We start from the raw sequence: 11,711 nt of genomic DNA, 5'->3' as shown, positions 1-11,711 counted from the left end.
AAAAAAAACACAACAAAGAGAGAACAACACACACACACACACACACATCTAATAGACAAGCGTCATGTTTGTAAACAAAGGTAGCGCTGCGATCGGCAACGACATGGGGTGTAGGCAAAAGCGCGGCGTGCCTACACTCGCAAAGCGACGCTGCCTTCGAAACCAGTTTGGTTTGGTTTGGTTTGGTTTGTGGGGTTTAACGTCCCAAAGCGACTCAGGCTATGAGAGACGCCGTAGTGGAGGACTCCGGAAATTTCGACCACCTGGGGTTCTTTAACGTGCACTGACATCGCACAGTACACGGGCGCCTTGCTTTTCGCCTCCACCGAAAAGCGGCTGCCGAGGCCGGGATTCGATCCCGCGTCCTTGGGAACAGTAGTCGAGCGCCGTAACCACTGCGCCACCCCGGCGGGGCCGAAACCAGTTCGCGCGTGCGAATATATTGAAACGTAAGCTTCGCTTATACGTATAAATAGCTTGGTTTATGCCTGGAGAGTATTTCCGCACATTATCAGCCGATTACAGCTAGAATTACTTGGCGAAGAGCGCTGCATTGGCTTCCTTCTCCGTGGCCTCAACAGCGCGCGGCTGCGGTACGTAGGCGACCGCCGTGAGTGATTAAGTTAAATAAAAACGAGAAAGCGCAATGTATAAGAAAGACTAATAGTCAACCCTGTTCAACTCCCAGGCCTATTCCTATCGCATGCAAGGAGGACGACAATATGAATGACTGGAAGTGTGTTTTTCATATGACGAATCTATTGACTGCCTTTCTGTAATTGCTTCAAGCACTCACTTTAAAGAACAATATTATCGGCAACTATATGTAGTAAACTAGAAATCACATTTCTAGCTCACTTTACCGGCAACTTAGGTCATAGAATTTCGTATCTAAAAAGAAGAACTCAATTTTTTAGATCTTTTTAACATGTTGGCAAAGTGCACTGCCAACTTGTTTTCGCCTGCCCGATAAAAAGACGTTGACGTCTACCTCATCGTACAGATGTAGCAAGGTCATTCACAGGTTAATATGTACATGAATGCCAGTACGAAAGCTCTCATTTTGTTCTCTTTGCTCTATAGGAGAGAAGCATGAGTGCAGATGAAACATCCTCCACGATCGCTTGCAGCGAAATTTGCGTGATCTGCTGAGCTTTTTTTAATATACATGGAAATTTTTTATTCAAATGCGCATCATCTTATTCTGCTTATTTTGCACCCCTCATAGTCGATTCCTCTTTGGGACATTGAACTCCATGTACCCTATATACTTAAATATCCTGCTCGATCAGAGCTAGATTGTACGTGGATATTTAATTCGTTCGTCATGATCTTATAATGACCTCCAAAAATAAAATTTAGAAATGAGAAATAATGCTGCGGGACTGCTCGGATCATAACAATGTCTACTATAGAACCGGTGATGAAGATACTGGTTGAAACTCGTGAAAGTACAAACAGAGAAAAGCTATATATACTTTACAGGTCCGGGCCTGTTATAGCCAGCAATATCGTACTGGAGTGACCGCGCTCAAAGTAATTGCAATTACCTTCACAGCAGCGTTTGCGTCCTTTCTGTGTGAACATGCACGGGCAGCACTGTAAGTGAATAGAACTAACAGTGCAGCTTCCCTGCGGGATCATACGCACACGGAATATATCGTCTGAACTTCTTAAAACTTAATAACATATCAAAATGGGCACGAGCTGCAGGCGTTTGTTCTTGCGCTATTCGTCGTGTCGCCGAAAAGCAATCATGATAATTAAGGGTTGCAAACGAACTGATCTAGTTTCGGTGAAGAACTGCAAGCATATATATGTTAGCCGCGAAGGCAATCCGTCACCGAAGAGTCTACTTGTCGCGCTCAATGCCGCTGCCCTTCGCTCTCATCTTTATTCTACCGCAAGAAACATGTTAAAACAAGTGCCATTTTGCTTTTTGTGCCTCGTGGCGCAATCAACCGCACCACAGCTCGTAGAAATATTGGGAATTATGCCCGAAAACACAGCAAGCGCCGCGCATCCAATGCAGACGACCCGCGCTTTTGCCTACACCACGAAAGTCACTGCTGTCGCCAGCGCCACCGCATCTCCGCTGACGTCACGGGCTGATCGCCCGCACGCACCAGCTAATAGCATCCTCGATCGCGCGCACCATGTCGCCCTGGTGTGCACCATCTATCCTTGATCAACCGCACTGGTGCGCACCCGCTGTCCTCGATCACTGGAAGCGCCCCTTGCCGGGCAGTTTTTCGTTGCCCCATCACGCACCTGATTTTCTGGGTGCGTGATGGGGCAACGGTGCATAGAGTTAGTGTAAAGAACTCTATGTTCGCAGGGGTGCAATCCCAGCATGCACTACGGGAAAAAGTCAAAGTTCACGTGACAAAAGGGTCATTTGTTTAACCTACACAAGCTACACCAGTGTAGAAAATAATGGATTTTTGCTGCACTGGTGTAGTTGGTGTAGTTTAAAAAAAAATGGCTCTAAAGACAAAATCGCCAAAACTTCGCCGTGACGCAATAGTCGAGGAAGAGAAGTTATAAAATGTGAGTCTTAGGGCTCGATCTGTAAGTCACTTGGGTTATTTATATATTTAAAACGCCTTTCAGCATCCGCCAATCACACCCGTCAGCGTTTGTCCTATGCCGTGCTTATGCGCAGTAGTGCATGCGCGGAACGCGTGGCGTCTGCATTCGTACGTGGTTCCGATTTCAAACTCTCAAATTGCGGAGCTCTGTACGTGTGGACGACAAGCCTACCTGTTCGGTCATAGTGATAGACTGCATCGCTCAAAATGGTCCTTGAAAGTACTGTTGTCTGGTGAGTAGCTGGAAAAGTCAATCGCACTTCAGGTTTTTGGCTCAGGGGAATTTTTTTTCGCGCGGCCTAAACGTGGTATAGCGTTCGGCTACTGAACAAAGAAAAAGTATAGGGGTTTGATTCTTAGACATTGCGGTTGCAGCTCGACCCCAAAGGAAGGAACGCCTGTGTGTATGCAATTTCAGCGGATTAAAAATCCTAGAGTAGTCAAAAGTAATTTGTTTGGTTTGGTTTAGACGTCGCAAAGTGATTAGACGCCGTATATAGTGGAGGGCTCTGAAAATTTCGACCACCTGGAGTTGTTTAACGTGTACTACCGGGTCGAGCATTTTGCATGGCAGTGTCACACTTGCAGATATATGTCACATCTTCGAGTAGCGTTGTTGTATTTGGTGCCATAGCTGTTTCATTAAATCTATTTTCAGCGTTGACAGTAGCGATTACATGCGGAATGGTGACTTTGAACCAACGCGTTTGGATGCGCAGCATGAAGCTGCGAAATTGATATTTGACTCCAAGGCGCGTTCCAACCCAGGAAATAACATTGCACTGCTGACTCTCGCAAGGTAAGCGTCATATATGCTGGCTGCTCTAGGCTAGATAATATTTTTTAATAACTAATCTTTTTTAGACTTCCGCGGCACCAGGGCTGGTAGACATACAAGTGGAAATTATTAATTATAGTAAGCTGTCGATATTGATTGTTATACTCTACTTTTTAATTTTTACAGTTAGGTGTCTGTAGTTGCAGTATAGAGATCCGTAACTGGCCATTATTAATATTCGCATCAGTTCTCAGAATTAAAAAAAAACGCGATTTGTACCCTCGGTACCGTGGCTTTTTAATTTTTACAGTTAGGTGTCTGTAGTTGCAGTATAGGGATCCGTAACTGGCCATTATTAATATTCGCATCAGTTTTCAGAATTTAAAAAACGCAATTTACACCTTCGGTACCGTGGCTCAGCAAATAAGTATTGTGGCTATCTCGCACCGAAAGACCCGTGCATTTCAGAAACACACTCTAAGCATCGTCCCTAGCACTGTCGCTCTATGACATAGGTCGGCAGAATCACTCATGAGCCGATTCACGCAAGCTCACTCATGCTCATTTTCAGATCATGATCTAATTCATGAGTGAGTATGGTTTCACATTCAGATTATAATCTGAGCCATGAGTCCGGACTCGCGCGCTGAGTCGTGAGTACGGAGTCGCGTTCAGATCATGATCTGAGTCATGAGTGAGTCTGGGCTCACGTTCAGATCGTGATGTGAGCTGTGAGTGAGTTCGAACTCAAGTTCAGATCATGAGCTGAGTCATGAGAGAGTTCAGACTCAGAATTCAGATCAGGATCTGAGTCATGAGAGAGTTCGGACTCGGAATTCAGATCAGGATCTGAGCCGTGATGTCCAGACTCAGGCTCAGATCATGATCGGAGTCGTATTCTGGGCTAAGGCTTATATCATGATCTGTGTTTTCATGATATCAATGTGTGCTTTTTTTCCTAACTTACTGACAGTGGACGGGGGCAAAGGATTTATTGCCACGACAAATGGTGCTTTCAGGCACGATAGCTTGGACAAAGTTCCACTACGCCCTTTCGGGTACCCATCCTGTTTCAATTAAACAGCAACCTTCCAAAGCTGTTCCATGTGTGTTGCTGTGCTGTACTTCTGATGATTTTTATGCCATATCTTGATGTTCTATGTTAACCCTCCTAGGAGGCATGCCCAGGCCATTAAGGCCGGGCAGATGGGGCATAAAAAAAAAGCTTGTCAATGTCTCCTGGTTAAACCTTTATTGTGCTTGATAACAAAGTAATTATCACACGTGGCGCATCATTCACATAAAAAAGCTCTTAACCAAACAAAAACACACACAAAAAAATACTTCTGTCTAAAAATTATTCCCTCGGTCAGGGCCAGCTGGGCTAAAGAAATCACTCAGCTCAGTGAGTGAGTGATCAAAGTCAAAATGAGTGAGTCTCAGATGAGTGAGTCCAAATGAGTCGTGAGCCGAAATGAGACTGAGTGAGCCCAGGTGAGTAATGAGTCTAAAGGAATGAGTGAGCACAAATGAGTTATGAATTGAAGTGAGTTATAAGTAAAAATGAATGAGTAAGGTGATTCGCGAGTCGAAGTAAGTCATGAGTCGCAGTGAGCGATTGACTCCAGATGAGTCATGCGTTGGAGTGTGCTTGGAGTATAAACGAGTTTGAGTTCTCAAGTTCGTTGAGCCTGGCTGCGTGTGAATATGAGTTTGAGTCAGCCCGCAAGTTGACCAAAATATTGTGAGTGAGCCCGAGGGACCGCTCGTCATTTTGTTGAGCACCATGGCACAATGTCATGTCACCTTCTCGATTCCTCCTGCTCTGCTGTGCGTGCCGCTACTTGCTCGAGCACTGTCAACTGGTTGAAGACATTGGCCATCCACACGAATCTTTAGTGATTCAAAAACTGCAATCTGCAATTTTTCACGAGGCAGGCCTCACAAGCATGCTTTCAAAATTCTCAATTTTATTCAACCCCCAGTTAAACTCCTATTGGTACCTGCTCATGCTGGCGACCCTGCAGCCCATCCGGCTATCTTCCTATCTGACAGTACGATGTCAGTGCATGTTGCACTTGGTTTTAGGTTTGGCAGTGGAGAAGCAGCCTCAGTGAATCTGGTCGAGGCTATGAAGAGACATTTGGAGTTCTGGTGGTTGTGAGCAGCAGTGAGCTACACTTCATTGTGCTTGGAGTATAAACGAGTTTGAGTTCTCAAGTTCGTTGAGCCTGGCTGCGTGTGAATATGAGTTTGAGTCAGCCCGCAAGTTGACCAAAATATTGTGAGTGAGCCCGAGGGACCGCTCGTCATTTTGTTGAGCACCATGGCACAATGTCATGTCACCTTCTCGATTCCTCCTGCTCTGCTGTGCGTGCCGCTACTTGCTCGAGCACTGTCAACTGGTTGAAGACATTGGCCATCCACACGAATCTTTAGTGATTCAAAAACTGCAATCTGCAATTTTTCACGAGGCAGGCCTCACAAGCATGCTTTCAAAATTCTCAATTTTATTCAACCCCCAGTTAAACTCCTATTGGTACCTGCTCATGCTGGCGACCCTGCAGCCCATCCGGCTATCTTCCCATCTGACAGTACGATGTCAGTGCATGTTGCACTTGGTTTTAGGTTTGGCAGTGGAGAAGCAGCCTCAGTGAATGTGGTCGAGGCTATGAAGAGACATTTGGAGTTCTGGTGGTTGTGAGCAGCAGTGAGCTACACTTCAGTGTGCCCCTGCCACAATTGCTGTGACATTTTTTTTTTTTCGCTCTTTTTTGGCCACACAGCTTAATCAAGGCAGATGCAGTTCTCTGCACACTTCCTCTTGGAGTTCTCAAGCAGTCCATAGTCAACAACCCAAACCTCCTGAATACTGTGCAGTTTGTGCCACCATTGCCAGAATGGAAGGCGGCTGCAATCTCGCGCCTGGGCACATGGGGGAGAAACCCACCCCACTGAACCGTGATGTTGTGAAAACGAGCCACCTTTGGGCACCTGAACCGCTTTCCTGGGGGCCCCTCGGGGGTGAGGGGCTTTTTGTCGGCTGGCAGAAAATCTTCCTAGAGAGGAGGGGTGTTCGCGGTCTTTTCTTCGCTCTCCTGGCAACTTCGTAGGTTGCGCTCTGCGGGAAGCGCATTGTTGTAGCTGGCTGTGGTGGGGTGAGGTGCTACTTTGCTGTGACAGAGCTTATTGTGACGTACCAAGAAACATTCTTTTCCATTTTCACTAGCTGAAAGGTACCCACTATGTCGGTAGGTATGTCGGTCGCGATTTGGACTACAATAAAGCAAACTCGAGTACGTTTCTGTGGGACATCAGAGCGAAGTGGACGGTCGTACACCACCCTCTCTGTTTGTGGGGCAAATAATTATTATTGAGTGTTCATAGTAAATTAAAACTTAAAACTTTTTAAACTTTCATCCCTTTCAATCTCCATCCGCACGTTTATGTCTGGATTTGTGACTTTTTAACTAATCGACAGCAATTTGTGTATGCTAATAATACCGCTTCTTCCAGGTCTCGCATACCCTCAGGTGTGCCTCAGGGCACAGTCCTCAGTTCACTACTCTTCTTAATATACATTAATGACCCCCCCCCCCCCCCCCCCCCCCATCACAACAAATATTTCATCTACCATTCGCCTATTCACGGACGATTGTGTTATATATCGCCCTATTAACAATAACAATGATGTATGTGCCCTCCAAACTGACCTTTCACGAATTGAATCTTGGTGCACAACGTGGCTGATGTCATTAAGTGTTAGTAAAACTTTGTTAATTTCTTTCCATTGGCGACACTCATACATAACGCCTGACTATGTTTTCTGCAGCTCCATTCTTGCTTCCACATCAGCATGTAAGTACTTAGGTGTTCACTTATCTCATGATCTCTCTTGGTCCGCCCATATTACAACAATTGCTAACGAAGCTAATCGTGTCCTGTCTTACTTACAACATACTTCACCATTAGCTCCTTCTGTCTAGTCTCTGGCCTACGTAACACTAGTTCGTCCAAAGCTTGAGTATGCATGCGCAGTATGGGGCCCTCATATTTCTTATTCGACTAAAACCCTCGAATCTGTCCACAATCGCGCAGTTAGATTCATCTTTTCTGATTACTCTTATCGTTCCAGTGTGACTACTATGAAATCTGAAGCTAACCTGCCTAACCTCGAGACACGACGCAAAATCAACAGACTTAGCCTCTTTCACAAATTCTATCACTTGTCACTTGCTGATCTAGAACCAGCTCATTGCACCTCTGTTCGAACCAGTCACGCAAAAGCCATTTATCTGCGTCGCGCACGTACCTCTGCACATCTGCATTCCTTCTTTGTCCAGACTGCAGTCGACTGGAATGGCCTGCCTGCCGATTCCGCACTCCACACCAGCACCGCGAATTTTAAAAAAGCCATCGAAGATCTTTTTATTTAATTTTTGTAATTAATTTTTTATTTTCTGTGTTGCCATGTATTGCCCTCGTGTAATACCCCGTACTGGGGCATTTGAGGTGTACATTTAATAAATAAATAAATGAAAAATGAAACGGCTGGCATCCAATGCCGCCGCAAGCAGTCTTCCACAACAATGAAAATTCTAATCTACAGTGTTTTCCTTCAACCATTTATCACATACAGCCTTCGTGTCTGCAGTGCGATAACCAAACATAATATGTAGCCAGAATATCTGTGGCATAAAAACTCATTGCGCAAATTATTGCTAACATGCTGTCGCATGTGCACACTGATGCATACTTTATAACTTACCATCTTCAGGTTAGCGACTTTCACTGTGATACTTTTACGCGTGTATAAAACTGCTCTTTTGGTAACATTGACTGTATACTTAAAATGCTCCATTTAATTTGGTACACATCTGCTTACCCAGTGCAAGACCACAACTTTTGGTCCTTTCCACTCTGCTGCACCACTAATCATACGCAATCATTGTGCTGCAATTACCCGAAGCAACTGAACATTTTTACGAAACATGGCATGACCATAGAAAAACATGAAAAATAATTAGCTGCAATGCCTCAACTTTCAACGTAACGTTTCTCATGACATTTTCGCATCTTTTGTTTCACACTCAACTTTTTTTTTTGCAGCAAGTTTCATGTAACATTTTTTTTCCTGCCAAGTTCAGTGCCTATGATTCGTAAACTGCTACTGACATATGCGGTATGTAATTATTTTGCTCTAATACATTGCATTTTTGTGTACAAACTAGAAATCTCATACTACCTTCGCGAATGCTCAAGCCCGGTCGCCTTGTGAAGAATGGGTACGGGGAGTTTTTTAAGCTGTGGCTGGCAACCTTTTAATTTTTGTTCTGCATTGTAGTATTGTGCAAAGTAAATAGAATACTTTGATTTCATTTCATTTTTCATGTAACTGCACTATTCACTATTCAGGGACCTACTATAGTAACGGAAAAAAGAGTTAGGGTATGTGTTCTCATCTGTTCCTGTTGTGGCTCTGATGCCTATTTTGTCTCTATGCTCTTATTTTGACATTGAACTGATGTAATATTTTATATAAAATGTCCTCGCTAATGCATCGTAAACCTGTCTCCGGCTTCCTCGTGCCTTCTCTGCCTCATCCATACTACCAGAGTTCAAAATTTCAACAATGCACATTCAACCCGACTACGACCTAGGAGCGAGGCAGGCAGCGCAGACACCACTCTCCTTGGCCCGCACCTAGCCTCTGTCATCTGCCAACAGTGACACCCCTCTCGTACTTCATCGCCCGTGTGAATGCGGTAGCAAGGGAGAGGCTTCCGCCGGCCGGCGTAGCCTCCGTGCCCTCACCCCGAAAGGCTCCCCCGTGTGAATACCGCTTTAGGAGTTAACTGGCGACCCGCAATAAAGGGTGGGACACCATCACCATTACAGCAAAGCTCGAGTGCATGTCAAATGAGCAGGGTCAGCTATAGACCCAGACAATGCACGCGAACGCTTGGTTACCTATAACATAATTTCTAGGGAGCACCGGTTCCAGTATCCCCCCCCAGATATGACCTGGCGTCAGCTCCAGTCTCATACCTTTCTGTCCCCAGCTCACCTTGCCCGTATTTACCCCTGCCTTTTTTCTCCTGTATACACCCTTTGTGGGGTACCCAGAGCTGACTTTCACCGTGTCCTCCATTGTCATGGAGCAATGGGAGATCACGGTGTCCAGAGGCCCGGCTGCACAAAAGCAGCTGATGGGCTCTAAGAGTCGCTGAGAGCGACACTCCTGACCACCCTACGCAATATTGAGCCAACCCATCAGTATACGCTGTAATCCGAAGGTTCCAGAACGAGTAAATGTTTTCACCACCACCGCTGCTGCAGCCCATGCAGGTGAAAAGAGGCCACGTCACACTTGTGCCATCTAGTGACAGCACATGGGCGCAGTGCTTAGTGTGTGATAGCCAAAGTTTCTTGAGCCACAGCACCGAAGGAAGTTAGAAAAATTGATATAGCTATTAGTACTACTAGCCGGCTACAAATCTCTAATTGCAACTGAATGCCTAACTATAATAATTATAAAGTTTATTATCAGAAATTAGTTAATCAGCTTACTAATGAAAATTATTCACCTGTTTTCTGATGTACGTCAACACTGGTGCAATTGTGCCGCAGAAGTTATCTTCATATCTAAAAAGAGCCTATTTTTAGAAATTTTGGTTCACTTTTGCAGAAACACATTATAATATCCCAATGTTGACTTATAGTTTTATAGCTGCATATGTGCACTTATCTGAGATGTGCTTTAATATATCTGTGTCAGTTTTATTGGTGCAGTCTGCTTAGGTGTTCCATGAGACGCTGATATCTCCTAGTCCGGAGTCAGTATGGGCACACTAGCTGTCAACTGCAGCGGTGAATTTTTCTGCTGTCACTGAAAGATACATGCTTGCTGTTCCAAAAATCTGGCAATATATATATCCTTTTGGGAATAGTTAGCAATAAAATAACTTAAGGGTGATTTACTGCAGTTAAAGCAACAAGCATTGCAATTGCACGTATATGGAAAGCCTTGAGATTGTTTGTGTATTTCCCACAGGTATACCTGATATATTTTAATCGATATATAACTGCAGTATGTACCTGGGACATAATTTTTGTTCACTGGAAACGAGTTTTCCATTTTGTTGATCACGTGTGTAGCGCAAAGAAGCTGTCACGCAATGTGTTACGGGGTTGTATTATCACAGAAATAATGTAGCAAGAATCGTCTGATGCTTCTGAAACAATTATCATATGTGATGTGGCAACTATCGTGTGCAGTGCACACATGCTCTGCTCCTTCAGTAGCACGGTACCAATTTACTTCCATATTCTTACCCTGGACCTGCCTGTTTGGTCAGATGGCTTTGTTAACAAGCATTGCATGAGGTGTGGGCTAGTCGGTTGCTCTTGTTGGATGAAACAGTGTGAAGGACGAAAATAGCAATGGTCATACTATGCTGTGTGCATAGTTGGTCTGTTCTCTCAACGGTAGGGTCCTCTGAGCTGCGTCACTTAGCCACAGATAGCAGAAAATTTATGAAAGGAATAAGAGCGCAATTAAAAGTGCTCATTCCCATTGCTTGTGTGGCACAGTGGATTAGTACTACATTTTTTCAATGCCAAAGATGACGGTGTGGAAACAGACGTAAAACCAGTGGTAAACACAGCAGAGGGTGACGTTAGATGTGAAGGTGCGGCAACGATGAGAGAATGCAGTTAACTGCACTGAAACTGTTTAATGCCAAGGATGTGAGTTACTTTTTAAGTTGCATTCAGAAAAACTTTTCAAAGTCACCGTTTAACTTGCTGACAGATGACCAGGGAGGAGAAAGAAGTTGTGGGATCCTACCGGTGACAGATTGGAATTACGTCACTGTGTATGTCCTCTTCTATCTTGCACTGTTTCCTCCAACATTAGCACTTAAGTGTGCATCCCTAGCTTTCTGGGAAGTTGCCCAATATAGCTCTCTCGAGGCAGTTAAAACATTTTCGGAAAACAAGTGATTATTCCCCCTTTTCATGAAATGTACCTCCCTTAAGATTTGTTCCCAGATGTGGAGCTATATTCTACCCACCTGTGGCCAGAGCAAGTTCTTGTAATCTTTTGAGATCTATATGGCTGAGGCACCATTGCATTAAATCAAAACAAAGCTGATTGTGCAGTTTGTGTTTGAAAAAAATTATATACCACTAAGTGTGTAAATGTTGTTTTAAGTTAAATGCATTTGTTTTTCACAAGGAGCAACCGGTGGACATATCATACTCAGCACATGATATTATTGCAGGGACGTTTTCTGTTATGGTTTTGCCATAGTTAGGTGCATGTATATATCCTCCTTTAA

The 11,711-nt window shown here is 44.5% G+C and overlaps 1 protein-coding gene across 2 annotated transcripts in view; it reads left to right on the top strand.

The window, feature by feature from the left end:
- The first annotated feature begins 2,612 nt into the window (after nucleotides 1-2,612).
- LOC146206656 (26S proteasome non-ATPase regulatory subunit 4-like) overlaps nucleotides 2,613-11,711 on the top strand; it is a 52,312-nt gene continuing 43,213 nt past the window's right edge. Inside the window, exons 1-2 of one of the 2 annotated variants that reach the window (XM_084591424.1) lie at nucleotides 2,613-2,824; nucleotides 3,250-3,390. In XM_084591424.1, the coding sequence (XP_084447550.1) occupies nucleotides 2,799-2,824; nucleotides 3,250-3,390 (167 nt within the window). In that variant the 5' untranslated portion in view covers nucleotides 2,613-2,798. The remainder of the gene's footprint in view (nucleotides 2,825-3,249; nucleotides 3,391-11,711) is intronic. The other variant, XM_084591423.1, reaches the window with a different exon arrangement.

This window comes from Amblyomma maculatum, chromosome 1 (genome assembly GCF_055883805.1).
Source record: "Amblyomma maculatum isolate TAMU_Amacu chromosome 1, ASM5588380v1, whole genome shotgun sequence".
In the NCBI taxonomy this organism is placed as follows: Eukaryota; Metazoa; Arthropoda; class Arachnida; order Ixodida; family Ixodidae; genus Amblyomma; species Amblyomma maculatum.
Note: the sequence above shows the minus strand (reverse complement) of the source record. Positions and strands in the feature narration are given on the sequence as shown.